The sequence below is a fragment of the Herpailurus yagouaroundi genome, unplaced genomic scaffold, assembly GCF_014898765.1.
Source record: "Herpailurus yagouaroundi ecotype Mexico unplaced genomic scaffold, PumYag 28, whole genome shotgun sequence".
NCBI lineage: Eukaryota > Metazoa > Chordata > Mammalia > Carnivora > Felidae > Herpailurus > Herpailurus yagouaroundi.
Window position 1 is genome coordinate 156,286,338 of NW_024412376.1, and position 22,592 is coordinate 156,308,929.

The 22,592-nt window shown below is 41.9% G+C and overlaps 1 protein-coding gene across 11 annotated transcripts in view; it reads left to right on the plus strand.

The window, feature by feature from the left end:
• The window catches only part of LDB2 (LIM domain binding 2), a 382,503-nt gene that overhangs the window by 306,925 nt on the left and 52,986 nt on the right, over window positions 1–22,592 (plus strand). For all 11 annotated transcript variants that reach the window (XM_040487424.1, XM_040487429.1, XM_040487427.1 and 8 more), the window contains exon 5: window positions 899–982. In XM_040487424.1, the coding sequence (XP_040343358.1) occupies window positions 899–982 (84 nt within the window). The remainder of the gene's footprint in view (window positions 1–898; window positions 983–22,592) is intronic.

Below are 22,592 nucleotides of genomic sequence, written 5' to 3' on the forward strand. Positions count from 1 at the left end.
TCTCTTTCATTCCAATTTGTTTCTACCAGTTAAGAAAGAAGAAAAGACAAACCGAAAGAAAGAGCATCAACCAAGAGACTCACTTTACAATGCAATCCAAAAGAACTTTCTTTTTTTTCTAGCCCAACAGAACACTGGGGTAGCCTATGGAATGCCACATTGCTCTTATACACGTGGCGGATATTTTGGAAAATGTGATGCTTCCCCTTACAGTCCTGGAGGATGTGCGGGGTGAAAATTGTTGAGAACATCTATTGCTAGCCTCAGCTTAATGGGGAGGAAAGTTAGAATTCTTAAATATATATATTTATTTATATATACATACAATATATGTATATATATATATGTGTGTGTGTGTGTGTGTGTATATGTATATATATATGTATGGTATATGTGGTAATATATATATATATTGCCATTTGGTAGAAATGGCAAAGTTTTCAAATACAGTCTTGGACTCCAAGCTGTTAAAAACAACACTACCACAACACAAAACAAAGGCCAGTCCTAAAACATGGCTCTACCAAATCCAGGGGCCCTGCCTTTTCTGGTGAGTGCCAAAGACTTGAAAGCGTCCTGGCTTAGTGACCCTCCTCCTGAAGACATGTGGCGTCTCACTGGTGGAAGGAAGTAAAGCTATTTCTCCCAAGGACTGAAAGCTTGTCTGACTCATTTTGGTTCTACTGGCCATAGATCTTGCACCATTGATCCAAAAATGTTCTTGAGCCATTATATTCAAGTGTCTTCAAAATGTAAATTAAATTGTCTCCAGCAACCTCCCCTCTGAGAAAAACCAACAGTGTCAAGATTTCATTTCTTAGCAACTTTAGTAGAATCCGAGACTTTCCTGGCACCATGATGCAGAGATGAAAAATACGATTTTCTTTTCCTGTTTTAGGCACAAGATCCTCAGGTCCTGGATCAGCTATCCAAAAACATCACCAGGATGGGACTAACAAATTTCACCCTCAACTACCTCAGGGTAAGACCAATGGGATGATTACATTTCCTGATGAATTTGAAAAGTGCTTTAGAGATTTATGTATCTTGAACCAAGGAGTTAAAATGAGGCAATGTAACATAATATGTATGTTGTCTTACGCCACAGTGTGTGTGTGTGTGTGTGTGTGTGTGTGTGTGTCCAATGGGGGATGGGGTTTAATTAACAAAACAGCAAACTTAGACATCATCAGGATTGAACTCCCTCTCTCTGTATGACTCTTGGAATTCATTATTCAAAGGCTAGCAATGTCTGCTCATCAAATGTTTGGGCGCTATGCCCCTTGTGGTTGTCTCGGGTTTCGAGTGTACTATTGTTGCGTTCACTGCCTCTGCATCTCCACCCAAGGAGTGTCTCTGAGGAGACTCTGTGTGCCTCCAGAAAGAGGGCAGCCCAATGGTGTGACACAGACATTTATTTCTAAGTCTTCTTAAGAACTCTCTGGGTAACACGTAACAGATTTTTTGGGTTGGATATGAAGTCAGTTTTTATTTTTAAAAATTAAGGGTTAGGCAAGATTCTCTGCCTACATAATAATTCTAGCTTCCATATTTGGTCTAAAAGGGTAACATATGTCACAGTGGTGTGTAATGTAGAATTGCGGTCGCCATGTTGCAGGTAGAGAATATGATTTCCGTCATAAGGCAAGCATTGTCCTTCAAACTCCACAAGAAGGCAGCGGCCACATTCCACATTCCTTTGTTTCTGAGCTCCATCATTGTCACTTGCAGCCACTTCTTCAGGCCCCCACCCATCATGGAGTTCATGCTGTTGTTTCTTTATTCCTGAGTGCTGTGTAGGTTTGAGAATTTTGTTTTGAATTCACAACCCTCTATGCACAATCATTTTGCATATGTGGAAATGTTGAAATGTTTTGGCTGGACTTTCTCTTCTGTGAATTAACAATGATTTGAATAAATGCTTCCAAGTCATGCACTCAGTGCCATGGGCCACACCCTGGGCTAGACAGTGAAGATTCAGAGACGAAAGTCATGGCACCTGCCATGAAGAAACCCACTCCTATGAGGGCTAGATTCATAGAGAGAACATTATATACAAAATGGTAAATGCCATGACCAAAAGCTCCAAGTGGAGAAATGGGAGTGCAGAAGGGAGACCTCTCAGAAGACTACATCAGAGAAGCTTTATGGAGGAGATGGTGCCTGACTTGAGTATGAAAGAATGAACAAAGGCAAACAAGAGGAAGGGGAGGAAAGACACTGATGGAATCAGAGGGAAAAGAAGGAGCATGATGGGTTAGGGGATGGAATTCCAAGCAGTTTAATGATGCTGGGACATGGAGTGAGAAGCCAAGAGAGTCAGGAGGGAGAGTAACTTGGGAGCCAGGTCTTGGAGCAACTGGCTGCTCAGGCTGCCAGGCCAGAAGCCTCCGGAAGGATCAACCATGAGTATGGTTGTGTCCCCCATCTGAGTAGAGGGAGAAGAGCCCTTTTCCATCCAGCCTAGATGCCCCAAAGCCAAATCCAGACAAGAAAAGAGCTGGGTCAGCTTTGCTGCCCACCACCCTACTTTGTTCCAACACCACCACCATTTTGGCAGTCCTGAACTGGGTTGTTCTCCAGTAAATAGTCCTGTGGTCCCTGCTCAGAAGGAATCCAGGGTCTGCCCAGGAGGATGGGTGGACAGGCAAGTGACCCCAGCCAGGGTAGCTGGAACTAAGTTTTTCCAAATCTCTAGGCTCTGTATTTAGAATTGCCCCCAAGGGGCCACCGGAACAATAGAAGTGAGTAGCAAGGACTGGGGAAATGGGGGTCTCTGGCATGTTCTAGCCATAGGAATTCAGAAGGCTGTTCTCCACTGCTAGGCATTTCATCATGCTAGAGACCATGAGAGATTTAGTTTAAACTATCTGAAGATGCCTCTTCTCAGGCAGAGAAAGAAGTTCCATACTCTGTGTCCTCAACAGACTCCACAGAGGAGTCTGGGATTTTAGATTCTATTGTAGACTTGGTCACTGACTCTCTGGTGAAATCTGGACAGATTCTTTATTAAGTCTTTTAGCTGCATTTAATGCAAATCAATAAATGCTAAATTCTCTTTCTCCCCTTTCCCTAGCTCCTCCTGTTATCATCAGTAAAATGGTGACCTTCACTTTGGGGTCAACAAGACCCACCTGGCTCCCACGTTCTGTGGTTCTCTGATTTTAACCCACAGAGACTGAGAAGACCATATTTGCAAATTGAGGGAGACTGGTACCAACCCCTCTCCCAACAGCGATACAAGAAAACATGTGGGGGTTTGGGCAATACAGGACAGTGTTTCCAAGGTTACCACTTAAATGTAGCACTTACAGCATGCTCTCGCCATCCATGCATGTCTTGACTCACTAGCCTTCACAATGGCCCATGTGCGCAAGCACCATTCATGTAAGAGAGCCAGGCACAGAGAATGCAAGTGAGTGAACTCAGTCACCCAGCTTTACACCACTGAGTGGCTGGGCTGGGACTTGAACTCAGGCTGTCTGGCTCTAGAATCCATGGTGTTCCATGCAGAGTCCTGCTGCTTTTCTAGTAAGAATGAAGGATGATGATATTGACAGGAACTGGATCATGTCTCTCCTGCCAGGGGAGTCAACATCTATCATGGGCCCTTAATCCACTTTGCCAAAAGTAATGCCAGCTCCTTGTAGGTTTTCATGTGCAAGTTAAGCAAGACAATCCCTATAAATGGCCTAGAGCAGTGTCTAGAGACAGAAAGCACCCAGTTATTGTTCATTGGCATAATTTATTGAACGCCTACTATGTGTTCATCATCGTGGTTCCTACTGGAATCACAGAGATCCACATGGCACCTGGCTGTTTACTCCCACTCTGGGTCTACCTAACACTCCTTTACTTCCTCTGCTCATGCATCCTGGGTGGGCAGCTATTTGACCATCCTGCCTCCATTCCTCCCTTTCTTCACTCCTTTGATCACTTCTTCATCTACTGATTGTCTCAGGACTCTTTCATTGAGCCTACTCTGTCTTCCTGGCCTTGCCAGGTGCTGGGCCTTCAGTGTGGAGAAGATGTGGCCCCTTCCAGGGCTGGGTGAGGCGAGCAGGGTGTGGTTGGCCACAATTCCAGTGAGGTATGCTGACAAAGAAGGACCCACAGGATTCATGAGAGCCCAGGGAGGGGTCCTCTGGTCTCTGGATAGAAGCCACCCCTCCTAGCAATACTCGGGGCCGCCGTGGACCACTTGATAGGTCAAGGCCGAGCGGAACCTCACACTCAGTTCCCAAAACCACTCTTTTGGCTTCCGTGATGAGACCTGGCCTGGTTAGTGGTTGCTAAGAATGACAAACGAAGCTTTTCTTTTCGGATTAGAAGTGGGATCCCAGATTTCCCTAGTGCTCTTATCAGCTGATATTCGCAAGACAGCTGAGCAGTCACCAAGTGCATTCATTTATAAACTTGTTTTCCCCTCCACCCCACCCCCCATCAACCCTCAGTTTGTCCTCTGTATTTAAGAGTCTCTTATGGTTTGCTTCCCTCCCTCTCTGTTTGTAACTGTTTTCCCCCTTCCCTTCCCCCATGGTCTTCTGTTAAGTTTCTCAAGATCTAATTTGACAATAAATTATAAAATAAGATAAAATAAAATAAAATAAAATAAAATAAAATAAAATAAAACAAGACAAAACCTGGAGCTCCCCCATCCTTCTGAGGAGCCAGGACCTTGCCTTTGGCTTCAGGGGGTCATCCGAGGCATTGTTTAGATTGGTAATGAGGAGCTCCAAAACCACGCCCAGATCAGAAAAAAGAGGTCAGACACGAGTGTTGGCAGATATTAATCCATGGCCTTCTAAACCAGCAGAAGATTTTAATTTTTTTTTAAATGGGTGCATCCTGCTTTGGAAAGAAGGGCTAGAGATTTGAAATACTCCAGACATCTTAAATTTCAATATGCTGTGTCTTTTATGTCACAAAATTAAGCAGCACAGAAGGTAAGCAGTTACAGCCATCTAGCTTTGCCAAAACAGCGTCGTTCACTGCCGTGACATTCCGAATCAGTCTCATGGCAGCCAGTGGTCAGGGACAGTGGAGAGTCGATTGGGGTGACTGTCGTCGCTGGAGGAAGGGGTGGGTGCAGCACAGTAGCCGGGACTGCTTCCTGCCTGGGAGACACTCCTGGAAACTATGTGATGCATTTCGCAAAATGTGTCGCCAACTCCTGGGGAGGGAGGTTGTTTCCCTGTGTAGGGTGATAGAACCCCTCTAGTGGGGAAACCAGAGACCTATGGGTGGGGAGAAGGAGCTAGGATTTCGACAATGTGTCCTTTGCCCTAATTGCTGGAAAACAGCAAGTCCTGCCATCCCCCTGGCATTTCAGAAAAAGATCCAGTCCAGCAACCACAGGGAGGCAGGGAGCAGCCTGATAGGATCGTGGCATCTGAGTCCCTGAGACCCGGTTGTGCAACCTTGTCGTTCCTGCCAGATGCGCTGTTCATTGTTCATTGTTCACTCCGCATGCAACTATTAGACACCGTCTTTGTACCAGGTCTCCACAATTTTCAAGGAGATCTCTGTATGTTTAAGTACACAAGAAAACCAGATCTGTGCAAGAAATCTGTCCTCGGTACAGTGAACAACGTAATAGCTAACATTTATTGAGCACTTAGTATGTGCAGGTACTCTTGCTATGGATTTTTTAGGAAGTCTTTTTTTTTTTTTTAATGTTTATTTAAAGAGAGAGACAGAGAGAGGCAGAGAGAGCGGAAGACAGAAAAATCCCAAGCAGGCTCCACAATGTCAGACGCGGGGCTTGAACCCTTGAACCATGAGATCATGACCTGAACCGCAGTTAAGAGTCAGATGCTTAACTGACTGAGTCACCCAGGTGCCCGGGAAGTCTTTTCTTAATACTCACGATAACTTTATGAATTGGGGATTCTTTTTGGTCCTGTTTTCCATGTGAGGAAACTGAGGCACAGAGAAGTAATGTTTTAGAGTCACAGAGCTGGTAGGTGGCAGAGGAGGGATTTGATCCTACGGCCTGAGTCCAGGCACAAAGGAGGGAACGGTTGTTGGAGGGTGGACAGGGGAGGCTCAAACCCTTCACGGAGGAGATGACCCTTGAATTGATTCTGAAAGGCGGGTAGGTGGTCCCAGGTAGACTGGACAGAGGGGCTACCTCAAGTGGCAACACAGAAAGATGGAGAAAGTTAGTGGGTTTGGGGAACTCCAGGCAGTTTCCCGTGGCTGAAATGTAAGTGTTAAGTTTGTTTTAGGCACTGGCACAAGGTAGGTGTTGTGACCCAGAATGTATAGCTGAGCTGAGTGGCACAGTTCTGGAGAGAGCTTTGTTCCAGCAAGAACACAGCCCAGTCAGGGAGAGCACCTCATGCTGGTATGTGGGTTGGGAGCAGGCAGGAGTATGTATCTGAGCTCAGCCACTTGCCAGCTGTGTGACCCTGGACAACTTATTTAACCTCTCGAAGCCTCAGTTTCCTTATCTGGAAAATGGGTATTACACCCCCCTCACTGGACTGCAGTGATAGAGGTACGTGGAGGTCCCATCTCCTATTTGCCAAGTGTGCTTTCGTGAGGGTCCCTGGGAAGAGTTGAGTTGTTCATTGGATTCCCCTGGATTTGGAGCTCCTGAGAAGAACCGCTGAGGACAACACAATTCCTCCTAACTCTTGCCTTTTATTTCGTCAAAGTGAAAGTCCTTTCTCACTCAGGGTTTGAAATTGCCATCATTTCAAATTTCCTGTAAGCACTTCTTGTATGTGAGTGTTTACGGTATGCAGTTTCCTAAATTTGAATGACTTTAATGAATTCGATTTTCCAACTGAAAAAGAAATAATTGATGTTGATTTCATTTCCTCTTCCACAAGGAGAATGGGAGTGGGCAATACAGAAATCGTGTCCATAAGGACTTAGACAAGACCTGGAGGGTGCAAAATCCCAAGATGCCGTGAGTGGCAAGCACAGTTTTCATTCATCTCCCATCCATGACGGAGGGGGACGATCCTTGCATGCTCAACACGGGCAGGGCGATGTTGGCTTGAACAGTTTTCTCCTACCTTGGGTATTTAAGGTGCTCTGTTTTTTTTTTAATTACTTATTGAGAGAGAGAGAGAGAGAGAGAGAGAGAGAGAGAGAAGGGGAGAGAGAGAGAGAGAAGGGGAGAGAGAGAGAGAGAGAGAGAGAGAGAGAGAGAATCCCAAGCAGGCTCCACACCACTAGCACGGAGCCCAATGCAGGGTTCGAACTCACGAGCTGTAATCATGACCAGAGTTGAAGTTGAACACTCAACCGACTGAGCCACTCAGGCACCCCTCTGGTTTTGTTTTTAAGTTTTAAGTCAGATTATCTAACCAAGAGACATTTTGGTGGCATCTACTGTGTGCCAGAAACAAAAGGGGATGGGGTGGGGTGTTGACAAGAATGGATAAGGTATACTCCCTCTCCCTAGCTGTTGAAGGTACCAGAACAAGTAGGTCTGCTTACAGTTCACATTGCCTCCTTGGCGGAGGACTTGGGTCATCCCCCAATTTCCTTCTCTCCTAATATCCGCGAGGAAACCTTGCCTCGTTGGTCTCAGCATATGACTTCAATTGGACTCTGTGGTTTCCCATGCACTGGTTGACTGCTCTGCTTCCCCATGCTGTCTTCCCGTGGCACTCAAGGCCCTCCATGCTCAGGCCTCTGCTGCCACCCAGCCTCGCCCCATATCCTCTCCCCATCTCACATGTCTTCCTATCGCCACATAAACCACTGGCCGCTCCCCTAATGTGTTGTTTGTTGCCTCCGTGAGTCGGCGCAGTATGACTTTGCTTGACTCACTGCCTGAAACACTGTTCCTACCTTTCTCTTCCCATCCAGTATTCCCAGTATTCCCTGGCCATCTCCTTCTCATCCCTCAAGATTTGTTTGTCAGTCACCTCCTCTGAGACTCTCTCTCTGAGACTCTCAGCCAGGGCAGCTGCCCCTCGTCACTACTCCTGGAGCTCTTTGCACACGGTCTCTCGCTTAGCTCTTGGTAGGTCCTGTGTAAGAATTGTCACTGCACTCGTCTGTCTTCTGCTCTAGACTCAGCAACCAGAACATGGATGGATTGTCTTGTGTTTCCAGAGCTTCATAAGCTCTAGATCACAATAAGTACCCAGTAAATGCCTCTTGAATGGATGGCTGGTGGATGGGAGTTTGGTAAGTGGAAACTAGATTTTGAATGACACCCTTCCTTCTTCCCCCCAAAAACACACAGTAGAATTCAGATGAAGTCACTGGCCCAACAGTATCTAGGGGGGAAAATGTGTGATTGATTTTCAAAATCACTACCTAGAACTTCACCATGATATCTCAAGAGCAGAAAATTTGAACACATTGAGGAAATGAAAGGAAATAGGCATGGGACGTCTAGATCCCCCTCGTGTGCAAAATTTCCACTGAAATTCTCCCAAGTTCCCAACGGGAAATTTTTATTCTAATACCACCACATCCACTTGCTCTGAATCAGTATTTAGTTTTTATTCTAAATGCCATTACGCCCTTTTCATTATTTTGGAGATGTGTTCTTTCAGGGGCGCCTAGGTGGATCAGTTGGTTAAGTGTCTGACTTCTGCTCAGGTCATGATCTCACGGTTTGTGGGTTCGGGCCCCACATGAGGCTCTTTGCTGACAGCTCGGAGCCTGGAGCCTGCTTCGGATTCTGTGTCTCCCTCTCTCTCTGCCCTTCCCCTGCTCACGCTCTACCTCTCTCACTCTCAAAAATGAATAAATGTTAAAAAAAAAAAACTAAAAAAAAAAAAAGAAATGTGTTCTTTCAAATCTTAAAGACAAATTTCCTAATGGGTGATTATTTTTGTCTATTTTCTTTGGCCAGATTTTCTTCATACTGAGGTACAGAAACCTCCCCCGCCTCTCCCTGCAGTATGCCTAACATGACTAAAACGTCTTATTATCCTGCATCCCAACCAAGAGATATTTTCTTTGTGTTTCCCCTTACCGTTTATCCATTCATATGCATAATTTCTGCATAAATGTAATCAGTATACATATGATTTCTTAATGTTATTTGGTAAACACGTTTGCGTGTTTCTACAGAGTCATCATATCATCCGTTTATAATAGTGGCAAATATTCTAGTGTGGTGCTCTGACAGTGTTTATTTAATCATTCTCTAAGTGTCAAACACTGAAGTCATGTTCAAGTTGTCATCGTCTCTAATGTTGTTCCTCTGAACACCTTTGGCACATCCTGCTCCCAGCAGTGCTCTGTGTAAGCAGAGGCTGAACTGTGGGGTCCATGTGCTAAGAGAAACAAATGTGCTTTGGATTCGGAGAAAGGGGGATCAGATCCTCCCCTCCTTACTACCTGTAGTGGCTTTGAGCAAGTTGTTCCTGTTCTCTGAGCCCCACTTTCCTCACCCTGAAATCGGGATGAATAATGCCTCACAGGTTGCAATGAGTTATGATTCACAAGATTAAATGACTTATGGTTTATAAAAGCCTGCACTCCGAAGGAGCATAATAAATACTTTTGCTATCTGAGCGCAGCAGATCAGGGCTCGGCTTTCACTTTGGCCACTTATTTCTTGTATGATATCCACCAGCTGCCTTAATTCTTCAGGGCCCCAGTTTTCTGATTATGTACATTGTGAATCATAGTAACAGCATCCTAGGTGAGGGCTGAAATGATAATGCACGTGAAAAGCACATTTAACTCTAAATTATGACCCTGGAAGGCTGAGGGAGTCTCATCCCATTCATCATCTCCTATATGTTGGCCATGGCCTTGAATTCTACACCGACATTCTGAAGCCCTATGATAGATCAGAAGACAGAGAAGCGATTGATTAATATCTGCCAAGGAGGGAGGAGAGAGGGAGTCTGAGACACGTGCCGTGTATTGGTACCCCCCTTCCCAATACAAATGTTATTACAAGGGTATAATCATTATCACTGGGTGTTTCCAACACTATTTATAACCTTCTGCTGTTGGTGTTGTTGAATAAGTCTAACTCTTCAAGTAAGCAGCACCATCAGCTGGGCATGAAGGCATCTAATGCTTTTGGCCGCTGTACCTTGAATTTCCCGAGTGAATGAAGACTTTTGTTGTTATTGTCGTACTGTAAGAACATCGGTCCCCACATGTAGCCTCTACTGGTAGCAAATGAGTAGAGTCCAATGCCCGGAAGAATTAGGTAGTTGGCTTTAGAAAGTGATCCCCAACACCAACGACATGAAGTGGCCTCTAGGAGAGTGAGTGTGGGTGGAGTCAGTGTTTGGAATCCTGCCAGGGTGTTTTGGGGTTTTTTTTGGTAAGGTTTTGACTGCCAGCAGGTTCTTTTCCTTGGTCTTATAACATGAGAAGGGATGACAATCCAATCCCTTTTCCCACCTAAATGCCAAGCCAAGCCTGAGGATGGAATAGGAATCCCCGCTTAGTGATGGAAATGAGGCATAGTTACTGGTGGTCAGAACAGGCCGGCATCAGGGCAGACCATTTACCATTTACGCACTCAGACTGGCCACAAACCCTGTTAAGCACTGACATTTGAGGGGGTGGGCAGAGCCGTGCCAGCAGACCTTCTGCACCTCCCACAATGCTTACGTGTTCTAGACTTTCAACAGGCTCGCAGCTGAAAGTATGCTATTCAAGATGTGGTCCATGGATCGTTGCAGGTTTGAACCTGTTTGTTACTACTCTGTGAGGAAGTCCGGAAAAATGAGAGTAAGAACGTGAGAACTGCGATAGCAATTTGACATTTTGCCAGGACATCCAAGGGCACGACCAGTAGACTCATCGCACTGATTGGGATCTAGGGCGGTTCCGGTATCATCAAACTTGCACCGCAAGCGGCCACCAACCAAGGGCTAGAGGAGCACATGTCACACACAGATTGATGAGCACCTGTATGTAGAGCACTGACATGAACCTGATTAAAAGATGAGGGCCAGCTTTTCCCAAGGACCATCTTGAAGAACAAATATTATAATACCATCAGTTTGGAGGAACTTCTATAGATCCTCAATAAAACAATGAGATAGGTGTTATAATTCCCATTTTACAGGTCAGAATCAGTAACTGCCTACGATCACAGAGCCAGTTGGAGAGAGCAGTGCTTTCCTGGACTCACATGTGGCTTGTCCCCCAAGACCACTATGCACAGCCACTGCTGGTGAGAAACGGTTTCTTGGCATCGGCCCACACAAGAGAGCCAATGCTATAACAAGTGAGGAATTTGGCCTCTGGAACAAAGCTGCCACCCCTCATTCTGACTCTTCCACTCCTCCTCGTCCTCCTCTTCTTCCTCCTCCTCTTCTTCTTCCTCCCCCTCCTCCTCCTCTTCCTCCCCCTCCTCCTCCTCCTCCTCCTTCTCCTCCGAGAAAGGCTCCATCTGAGAGGAGACAGAGAAAGCCCTTCCGAGCCATGGGAACGCTCCACACACAGAATGATTAAAACTTGGAACACCCGAAGGGCACTTTTAATTGCATTTGGAGATAGAAAGGTAGTACATATGACTGTATGATAAAGGAATTAAAGTAGTTAACTCTTAAGGAAGTGAAATAACCGTAACATACAGACATCGCAGTGTCTAGAAAACAGTGATTTCTAAAATCAAGCCAGAGGGAGTGGCTATCAGAACATTAAAAGAAACACACACACACACACACACACACACACACAAACACACACCACCACCACCACCAACAACAGTATTTTAGCAGAGCAATCCTAACTGAAAACAATTTCAGAGCCATGAATGCTTCTAAAATTCTTGGCTTTAAAAGTACAAATAGGGCTCGGATTAAAGAAAGTAATTTCTCAGTCTCGGGCACGAGAGAAAGAGAAAGAAATTTTTGTTTAACAAGACACCGAAAATCAAGGGAGATGGCCAGGTGGGAAATTGGCACTCTGGGGGAAGAAAAGCCGAGGGACAGTAGTTAAGTGCAAGATGGAGCCTAGGGTTAATTCTGCTGGGAAATTGCCTCCCTAATTGTCTAGAATGGGTAAGAAAGTGTGTCAGGAAAATGCAGGAAAGGGGGGAAGGGGAGAGCTATTTGAATTTAAGAGCTTAGGCAGGGAAGTAGCCTGAAATATGCAGTGGCTGGGAGGTCTCACTGCTCATCCCAAGAGCTTTCTGCATCTGGTCTTGGGATGCTCCCCACCTCCGCATAGGCACCATCTTCCTGCACACAGAAAACTCAAATTATTTGAATATAGTAACAGGTATTGGATTGTACAGCCTCGTCGCATGGCCCGAGTAGAGTTCAAGAAACATATTAGGGAGATAATAAATATGTGAAAGGGAGGGGGGCAGTTGAGGCCAAAGTCTGTGGTGTTGATCTGCACAATGAGCTTGGGAATGGCTATAGATGTGTACCATAATTAAGAGAAAACAAGTGAAATTTGCAATGTCTGGCATATTCCACCAAAGGGCAAGGGAAAGCCTTGATTAACCTGGAAACGTTGATTGCCTACTATGTGCAAGATGCTGACTTGGTTTTACTGAGTCCTGACAACAAGTTTGGGAGGCGGGTGTCCGTGGTTTCATTTTTCCAAAGTAGAAACTGAGACTCATAAAAGTGTTGGCTCGATGGGTAAACTGCCAGGCTGGGACTGGATCCCATGTTGGCCTGATGCCTCATCATTCTGTCATGCTGCAGAAATGTCACCTCCTAACTAGAGCAGGGTTGAAAACCTGGATGAGGTCGCTCATTTCCACTGAGATGACCAAGCAGTTCTGCCAAATTGTCAACAGAGTCAATGGATCGACAACTCTGAACACTTGAGCATCATGGGGTCAAGGCCCTGACCAGAGCCATCTCACAATCCCTGTTTCTTTCAGACTTCTGCAAAATCCCAGGCCTCGAGGCTGTTACCCATCATACATATTTTTACCCCTACTACTACTACACCTGGACTAGTATATCTAGTGCCTGAACTTATATCTTAAAAACAATACGTCAGGATTTGTCATTCCTCCGAGGTGGCCCTTAAAATCATCTGCTTATAACCATCCAGTGAAAATCCAAAATCCTTAGGTTGGTCTATAAAGCCTTAAGGGATAGGACCTCCCCTCCTTCATCTCACAGAAGTCTCCAGCTCCGCAGCCTGATATTTCTTTTCCAGCCTACCAAATTCCTCTCTCTGGCGGAGTCTCTGGACTTCTGTATCAGACCATCTATCTAGCTATAGAACCTTGGGTAATTAATTGTCTACTCTTTCAAGTGCCTCAGTTTCCTCATCAATAAAATTTCCTCATCCATAGTCCCTGACCTCAATGAGTTTTTGAGAAAGTTAAACAAAACAGTACTGACAAAGGGCTTCAAATAAATCTTGGCACACGGTAAGTGCTCCGTAAGTACTTGCTATATCATCATCATCATTCTTACTGCCTGAGATGCTCTGGCCAGATTTTGCATGGCTGGCTCATTATTATTCAGGTCTCGGGGCATGTCATCTTCTCCATGAGTTCCTTCCTGGTCAGCCCATCTCACGTGACCTTGCCACCGCAGCTACTTGCCATCACACGTCATTGCCTGTCTTACTTTTCCCGTAGCATCTTCATTGGTTGAATTATCTTACACAATCATCAGTTTACCTTTCTGTTGTCCCACTGTTTGCCTTCTGACCTTTCATGCCTGTCACTGGAATATATTTGGAAAGCAGAAATCTTGTTTCTTCTTCCATGATGTCTGTAACAGGACCAGACATGCAGTGACTAGAAAGTCGATGAGTTTAAGTCTACTCCACTCCAGATGCACTCCTTAACAAGTCAGAAGTTTTAAAGAGAAAACCAGTTATAAAATCCCAAACCCCAGGGTAGCCTTGGAATACTTGAGAATGTTCATGGAAAGGCTGTTAGCCATCTTTGACTTCCTGGACTGAATGCCTGCAGCACTTTCCTCCAAGGATTTGATGTTCTTCTTTGCAATTTATAAACAGCCCTGTCTGGGATAGTAGATGAGGGTCATTCACTTTATTTGATAAATGTGCCTCATCTGTAAGAAAAAGGAGATAAGCATGACCTCTAAGGACTTCTCCTTAAACATTAAAGAGAAGGAGGGCAAAACAAAAATATTAACTAATTCCACAAGTAAAATATTAATAAACCCAATGCTGGAAATGAAGAAACAAACCAAGTGATTTGAGGCTGACCCAAGTCTACCTGCCTATTAGTGTAGGATAGTTTCTGGTTTTCTTTTCGTTTCATACTCTGTTTGCAGGACCATTCACATCCATTTAATCTACAAATGTTTACTGATCACCTACTCTATGTCTAAGTCTGCTCTGGTCTCTAGCTATCAATTTCTATATTGATAATAAATATGTCTGGGCTAATGAGAATCTCACAAACATTGCCTCTGATATCCTTAAAATCTTTTATAGGCCAATCATAGCATAAGACTGGAAGTCATCCCAAGAAGGTTGCTAATTTCTCCCTCTTTTCTTCTTGTCTCTCCCAATCTTTGTGAAATAAGGTAGGGAGTCACCCCTTTTCAGTTCAATAGTGCCAAGGATCATCATGGAAACTTTTGGTCTACAAGTAAAATGCAACTCCAGAAACCTCACGATGTGGATTTCATAGGAAAGTATCAGTAGCCTTAGGAACCAGTCAATGAAATTGTTTCTCTTCCTTCCTTTCCCAGCACCCTGTTTGGATTCTGTCAGGGTTTTACCTACAGAAGAAATTTGTGGCCATCTATCATAATTTTTCAACAGTTTTACCATGAGTTGGAAGCTAAAGGGGAAAATTGAAAGCTTTCATGATGCTGATAAGCAGAATTTACAAACATTTGCAAAATGGTAGCAATCCTACCCTTTACACTCAATTCCTGAGCTTTAGGACTTTGGGTATCTCACTAACAGACAGGAGGCAGGAAGGACCAGTGCTTGCTTTGGAGAGAATAAGAAACGTAGTCTTAGTATTGAAGGTGGCCATGATCTGGAAGTGGGTCTAGTCCTTTGTCAATTTCCTCGACACCAATCGTGTTACATCTGTTCTGCTTGCAGTTAAAAGTGGAAACTCTTCCGCTTCTGTGAAATTGGGTGGAGGGTGGACTCATACTTACCTCCAGAGATTAAAGAATACAGGAGGCCACTTACACTAAAACGCTTTGTAAGCTGTAAAGTTCTCCTATGAAAACAGATTATTTCTCAGTTACTACCCAAACCCTCCGTGTCCAAACTTCTGCTATCCTAACTCAGGAATCAATGAGTTTTGAATAAAATTGTAAATGTATCTTTTATTATGCAATTCAAGTTACTCATTGTCCAGACCTCAGGAACTAAATTGATTCATACAGTTCGGGATCCTCATCACTCAGCATAGTCTCTTAATTCTCGCTCTCCAAATCTGGAAGCCACATGAGTTTGGATGGCAAGAAATAATTGAGCTAAGAGCCACCATTATTGTCACTATCACTTAACAGTCTAGTTTCTACAGAAGGAAATAATTTGGGGTTGAATGATAAGAAATCGCTATTTTTGCAAGTCAAACCCTGCCAAATTTTGGCTATTTCATATGGTTCATGCTAATATTTAAGAAACAAGACCCTATAGAAAAAGGAAACAATTGTTGGGCCTCACGATTTTTTTCATTTCCGACTATCATCGTCCAATTCCTTCTCAGCTTTGTGATTGTAAACACAATAGCCGTTTATTGTCTGGTGACTTTGTGCCAGGAACTGAAAATTACTTAACTAACCTTGCTAATCTCACTTTCAAACTTAGTTATTTATATTTTAAACAGATATTTTACTCATATACTAGTGCAAAACTCAAGTGCAAAAACCTTTAAAATCTATGCCTTCAGTCCTAGTCCCCAACTTCTGAGTTCCCCTTCCCAGAAGCACTCAACATTGCCAGTTTCTTGCATTTTTTTTCCTGGACATTCTATACACATGCAAACATATTTTGCTTTAAACACATACAGAGACACACTTGCACACAAATGATAATCTACTACGCATGGAGTTCTAAGCGTTGAGCAGTAATGTTTTTTATAAAAGCAGCAGACATATATCCTGAGGAGGTATATTACTTGAGAGATACATCATATTTTATTTTACCAGTGCTTTATTGACGAACACTTAGGTTGATTCTAATCTTTTCCTGCTATTAACAACTGTGTGAGAATATCTTTCCAGATTTGGTTTTTCGCAGGAGCAACTACAAAACTAAATTTGTCGGAGAGATTCCTGGAAATAAAATTGCCAAGTCAAAAACCATGTACATTGTAATTTTGGTAGATATTGTCAAGCTGTTCAACTTAGAGATTGTACTAGGTTTCAGTTTCCCCAGCAACATGTAAAAAATGACTATTGCCACCCTTTTCAACAACTAGAGGTTATCGAATTTTTCTCCTATTTTCCAATATTATGGGTGAAAAATGATACCTCATTTTCATTGTAATATGCATTTTTCTTATTACAAGAGAGATTTATTATCTTCTCATATACTTAAGAGCCATTTGTATTTCCTTTCGTGTGAATTATTTGCTCCTAATTTATCCATTTTTCTATTGGGTTGTTATTCTTAGAGATATGTAGGGCTTTATATTTTAAAGAAGTACACATTTCGTTGTGATATAATTGAAATTACGTTGCAGGTTTGTGGTTTTATTTTTTAAAAATTTGCATAAGGTGGCTTTGTTCACGGAATATTTTTTAGTTTTGTGTGTGTGCGTGTGTGCGTGTGTGCACGCGTGTGTGCGTTAAATGGAGCAATGTTCACCAGTGTCTTCTATTTTGCATCTTGTATTTAGCATTAGCCCTCTTCGAGCTATAATAATAAAAATGTATTTCTCTTTGTTTTCTAATGCCACTTTGAACACTGAGGGGGTGTTTATGTTTAAATCCACATGGAATTTGGGGGGCAAGAAGTGTGGGGAGCCTGTTTAATTGCCCCATTGTTCAAACATCATTTGTTGATTAATACATATTGTTCTCACTGATTTGAAATGCTAGTGTGGCATGTTTTAAATTGCCAGAGGTATTTGAGTCTGTTTCTGGACCCCGATTCCCGTTCTGCTAATTTGTCTTTATATTCTTTGTCTGATGCTACACTTCAAAACAAACTGCTCTTGTTTTATTATACATGTTAGGATCTGGTAGGGCTGGCATCATATCATCATTCTTCTTTTTAGGATTCTGAAATCTGTGTTTATTTTTTCATCTATACTGTACGTTAGCTTATCTGCTTTTAAAAGGAGCTTAGTAGTATTCCGTTGAAATTCTGTTACATTTGCAAATTAATTTGGGGGGAAGTGTTATCGTTATGATGTTGATTCTTTCTATCCAAAATCTTGGGTAGCCTTTCCTGGATTGAGGTCTTTTTTGTGTTCTTTGGTTGGTAATATTTTGAGGTTTTTCTTTGTCTGTCTGTGTGTGTTATAAGGGTATGTCTTTGTGCATGTGTGCTTGGTTTTATTCTATTTATTTTATTATTTTTAAAGAGGTTTTTTTTTTGTGTTTATTTTTGTGAGAGAAAGGGGGGCAGGGGCAGAGAGAGAAGGCCAGAGGATCCAAAGTGGGTGCTGCGCTGAGAGTGGAGAGCCTGATGCAGGGTTCAAACTCATGAACCATGAGACTGAAGTCACACACATAACCAGCTGAACCACCCAGGAACTCCATGTGTATGGTTTTATTTACAGATGTATGTATTTAGTTTGCACCTAGATAATCTTTTTGTGTGTGTGTTTAGAATCATAAACATGGTCTTTCCCATTTTATAGTTTAATTGGTTTTATTTGTATTTATGTAAGTTATGATTTCTGTGTTTTAATTTTATTCCTAGTCACCTTACAGAATCTTTGTAATATTTGTAATAGTTTCTTTTTTTTTTAAGTTTATCCTCTTGGGTGTTCCAGCAAGGTTACATCGTTTGCAAATAATGATGCTTTTACCAAATCTTTTCCAATTTTTATATTTTATTTCTAATTACATTGGCTAGTATCATCAGAAAAGTGTTAAATAATAGTGAGGATAATTAACATCCTTATCTTGTGTCTGACTTTAATGGGAATGCTTCTGGATTTTTTCATTAAGCAGGATGATGGCTTATGATTTGAGATAGATATATTTCTCATGTTAAGGTAATGTCTATCTATTCTTATTTTATTAAGAGCTATTTAAAGTAAAAAAAATGGATATTGAATTTTATCCAATGTACTTATGGTGTCCAAGGAGATGGTATTATTTTTTTCTTTTTATTATTATGATTATTAGTAAGAATGATTGATCCTTATTTGGTGCAATTGATATCCAAGGCAGTATCTCAATTCTTTACATGTATCAACTCATTTAATCCTTGCCCAATCTAGAACTCATTACTATTCTGATTTTCACTTTAAAGTTAAGAAAATTCAAATTCACAGAGGTCAAGTAACTTGAACAAGATCAGATCACCCGTAAGTGGCAGAGCTGAGATTGGATCCAGGCCAATGCCTTGTGTATAAATACTGTACAAAGGTTCATCTTAATAGATTTCTTGATAGCTAGTCATAATTTCATTCCTGGAACAAACCCTACTTGTTCAGAAGGTATCCTCCTTTTACTGGGTCACAGATTCCATTTGTTAATATTTATTTGCAATTTCTGCATCAGCATTCAAAGGAAAAATTTAGCTAAATTCTCTTTTTTATAATGTCTTTGCCAGTATTGAGTCTTAATGGTATCCTGGCCTCATGAACATTTTGGAAACTTTTTTTTTTTTTATTTTTTTTCCAGAATAATTTGAATGAAGCTATTTGCCTTTGAATGTTTTGTAGAATTCCTTATGAGATTACTTCAGCCTAATTTTCCTGTGAAACCATCTGGGCCTTGGGCTTTTGTGTGTGTGTGTGTGTGTGTGTGTGTGTGTGTGTGTGTGGAAAGGGGATTTCTGATACATTTTCTTTATTTGTTCTAGGAAATTGGTCTATTTGGATCCTGTCTTCAATATAGTTTTTCTTCCCAGGTTGATTGAGAAATAATTGACATACAGCAGTGTATACATTTCAGGTATAAAGCATAATGATTTGACTTACATATATGGTGGAATGATTACCACAATAAGATTAGTTGACATTCATCACCTCATATAGACAAAAAATATATAAAAATATATATATATAAATACGTATACATATATATAATGAGAACTCTTATGGTTTACTCTCTTAACTTTCATATACATCATACAGCAATGTTAACTATAGTCATCATGTCCATTACATCCCTAGTACTTATTTATCTAATAATTTCAAATTTGGTCTCTTTGATAACCTTCCTCCAAGTTCCCCTCCCCTTACTCTCCACCTCTGGTAACATAAATCTGGTTTCTTTTATTATGGATTTATTATCATTTATATTCTGTTTAGATTCCACATACAAATGAGATACTACAATATTTGCCTTTGTCCATCTGACTTGTTTCACTTACCATAATGCTCTCAAGATCTATTTTGTTTCAAACAGTATGATTTCCTCTTGTTTTTTATTTTGTTTTTGTTTTTGGTTTTTGCTTGTTTGTTTGTTTGTGTATGGCTGAAGAATATTTCACTATGAATGCTTAGGTGGTTTCTATGTCTTGACTATTGTGAATAATGATGCTATGATCATTGGGGTACAGATATCTTTTCAACATAGTGTTTTCATTTTTTTGGATGTAGTCCCAAAAGTGGGATTGCTGGATCATAAGGTAGTTCTATTTTCAACTTTTTGAGGAACCTCCATACTGTTTCCCATTATGGCTGCACTAATTTGCATTCCCACCAGCAGGGCACAGAAGTCCTCTTTTCTCCACATCCTCACCAGCATGTATCTCTTGTCTTCTTGATGCTATCCATTTAACAGATGTGAGGTGATATCTCATTGTGGTTTTCATCTGCATGTCCCTAATGATTAGTGATGTTGAGCATCTTTTCATGTACCTGTTGGCTAGTCATATATCTTCTTTTGCACAAATGTCTTTTCAGGTCCTTTGCCCATTTTTAATCAGATTATTTTTTTAACTGTCATTATAGTTTAACACATGGGAGCTGTGCACATTAAATGAGAAAAACTCAGAAATGTACAATCACAATCATAGTAGTTCCAGGAAGGAGAGAAACACATGTCACATGACAGAAAGTAAAAGTCATAGAGGTTGGAGCTTGAAGAAGGGTGGAGGAGAAACCCTTCCAAAATGAATACAACCCCCGCAGGGCTAGGGGATTTTTATATGTTTAAGGAACCAAAAGAAGGTTAATGTGGCTGGACGACAAAGAGCAAGATGGCGAGCATGGTTCAACCTGAGGCTGAGGATATCAGCTAAGCCCATATAATGTTAAAAAGTTTACACTAAAACAATGAGAAGCCGTTGAAGGAAAGCTCGCTCAGAGAAGCGGGTGCCTTTGAAAGTTTTTAGGAAAGAAAAGTTAGTACCTTTGGGTGATTAGATTGGATTAGGAGGTTGACAGTGGTAGAATTATCAACTATGTGCCCTTGTTTTTAGCTTATAGAACAGGCTGGATGATGAGAGCAGAGATAGGAAGAAGATTGCATGTACGGTGGGCATGAGGTGGTCAAGTATAGGGAGACATTAAGTTGGTTTCTCTCTCTCTGTGTGTGTGTGTGTGTGTGTGTGTGTGAGTGTGTGTGTGTGTTTTGATATGTTGTCTTTGAAGGCATTTGAGACATCTAGAGGTGTCAAAAAAGTAGTTGCATATAAGCTGTGAATCTTCTGAATATCTGATCATTAAAACCTTGAGGATCATTGTGAAGGATGAAGCCCAGGAAGGAAGGAGAAAGAGGAAGAGGAGAGCCTGGGTCTCTGCAAGAGTGCTATTCTTGAACAATCCCATCAGGTGGGGAATTGGTCTATTTCGCTAGCCACTGAAATTCTTTTTCAGGGCTTCTGGGGATTCTAAGAGGGACAGTGTAGAGATCCTCTAAAGGACCAGCTCTGATTTGGGGACTCTGGGGGCTCTGGGCTTCTCTCCTAAAGGAGACATTTGGTGTCCTGGGTCAGATCTAAAGTGATGTGACTGCCTTCTAGTCTTTTTGTTATGTTGTTTTAGAATCTCTGAGGGTTTTTTTAATGTTTTTAATAACACAATGTCTTGTAATTCAGTACATGTACACAAAAAGCCTCTTGAACATGACATAGAGGCTTTTACTATAAAAAAAGTTCTGCTGTCCAGATGCACATGTAGAAGCCATTGCCTGGAATCCTGAGGGAGATTTGCCTGCTTATGAAAACCCCACAAATTATTTATGGAAGGGAGTGTTATATAGTTTTAATATGACTCTCTGGAATAATCTCTGGATGTGATAATATTAACACATGGAGTTACTTTTTAAAATTTTATTTAACAAAGGTTAACTTGGTTTTCTGGATGTAGAGTTTTCCAGAAAACTCTAGAATCTGCCTTCCCCCAACTATGAGTCTAAGTAATGTCTCTATGTTATTTCTTTTTTCTAAAAAAAAAATGTTTGTTAGACTGACTTTATTAAATGTAACTATAAATTGGTGAAGAGAATACCTCATTTAAATAAAGGCAGTTATAACCATGGTTTCTGTAATTATATTTACATGTTGATTCAACTTTTTACTACATATGTTCACTTAGGTTTTCTCTTCTTAGAGGTCTTTCACCCCTCTGAAAACCATTATCTTCTCACTAATTTCCCAGTGGCTTTAGGCAATACTTAGCTGTGGCAATGACTATGCAAATACCCAGTGTTTATTGTCCCTGGTTTTATGATGGGGAAAAAAACACTTTTGATATACTTAAAATGCTGATTATTAGATGAAGTGGAAACAATAGTTATTAGGTTCGATAATATACAAAATAACCTCTTATTGAGTGTCCCTGTACTCCGAAATCTGGGGATTATAAAAATGAAGATGTGTTGTTCGCTCTTACCAAGCTTAGGAGTATTAACTAACATATGCTGAGCACTTACTATGTGATGAGCGTTCATTCACTTTTGTAATGGATGTTCATCAGACACCTGCTAGGTGCCAGGTATGGTGGTAGATGCTGGAAGTAGAAAGAGGAACGAGAACAGTCACATTCCTGCTCTCCTATGCTTATGATCAAGTGGAAAGGCACCTACCAAATAATCACACACAGATGTGTGTATAATTGCTAAGTAAATTCCATCCTGGAACATGATTTTGTGAGCGAATATTACAAAGGGAACTCATCTCTGGTCTAGGAGAGATCTCAGAAGTCTTCCCTGAGGAAATGATGAGTGGACTGAGTGAGGGATGAGTTGCTTTGAACTGGGGGGAGCAGGAGAAGGGCATCACGGAGTCATGCCATGTGCTGACTGTTCTGTGAGCTCAGAGGGGAGAGGGCCATTCGGTTGGAGATGAGAGAAAGCTTCCAGGTAGAGGGACATAAAAGTAGGTTTTTACAAATGGACAGGAGCTTGGTAATCAAGATAAGAGAGAATGGCTGTTCCATTCTGCAGAGAGAACAGAATGTGCAAACACCTGGTGCTGTGGTCTGAATGTTTGTGCCCCCACCCCCAATTTACATGTTGGAATCCTAAGTCTCAAAGATGAGACCTTGGAAAGTGTTTAAATCATGAGGCTGGAGCCCCCATGAACGTGATTAGTGCTCTTATGAAAGACATTCCAGAAAGATCCCTCACCTTTCTGCCATG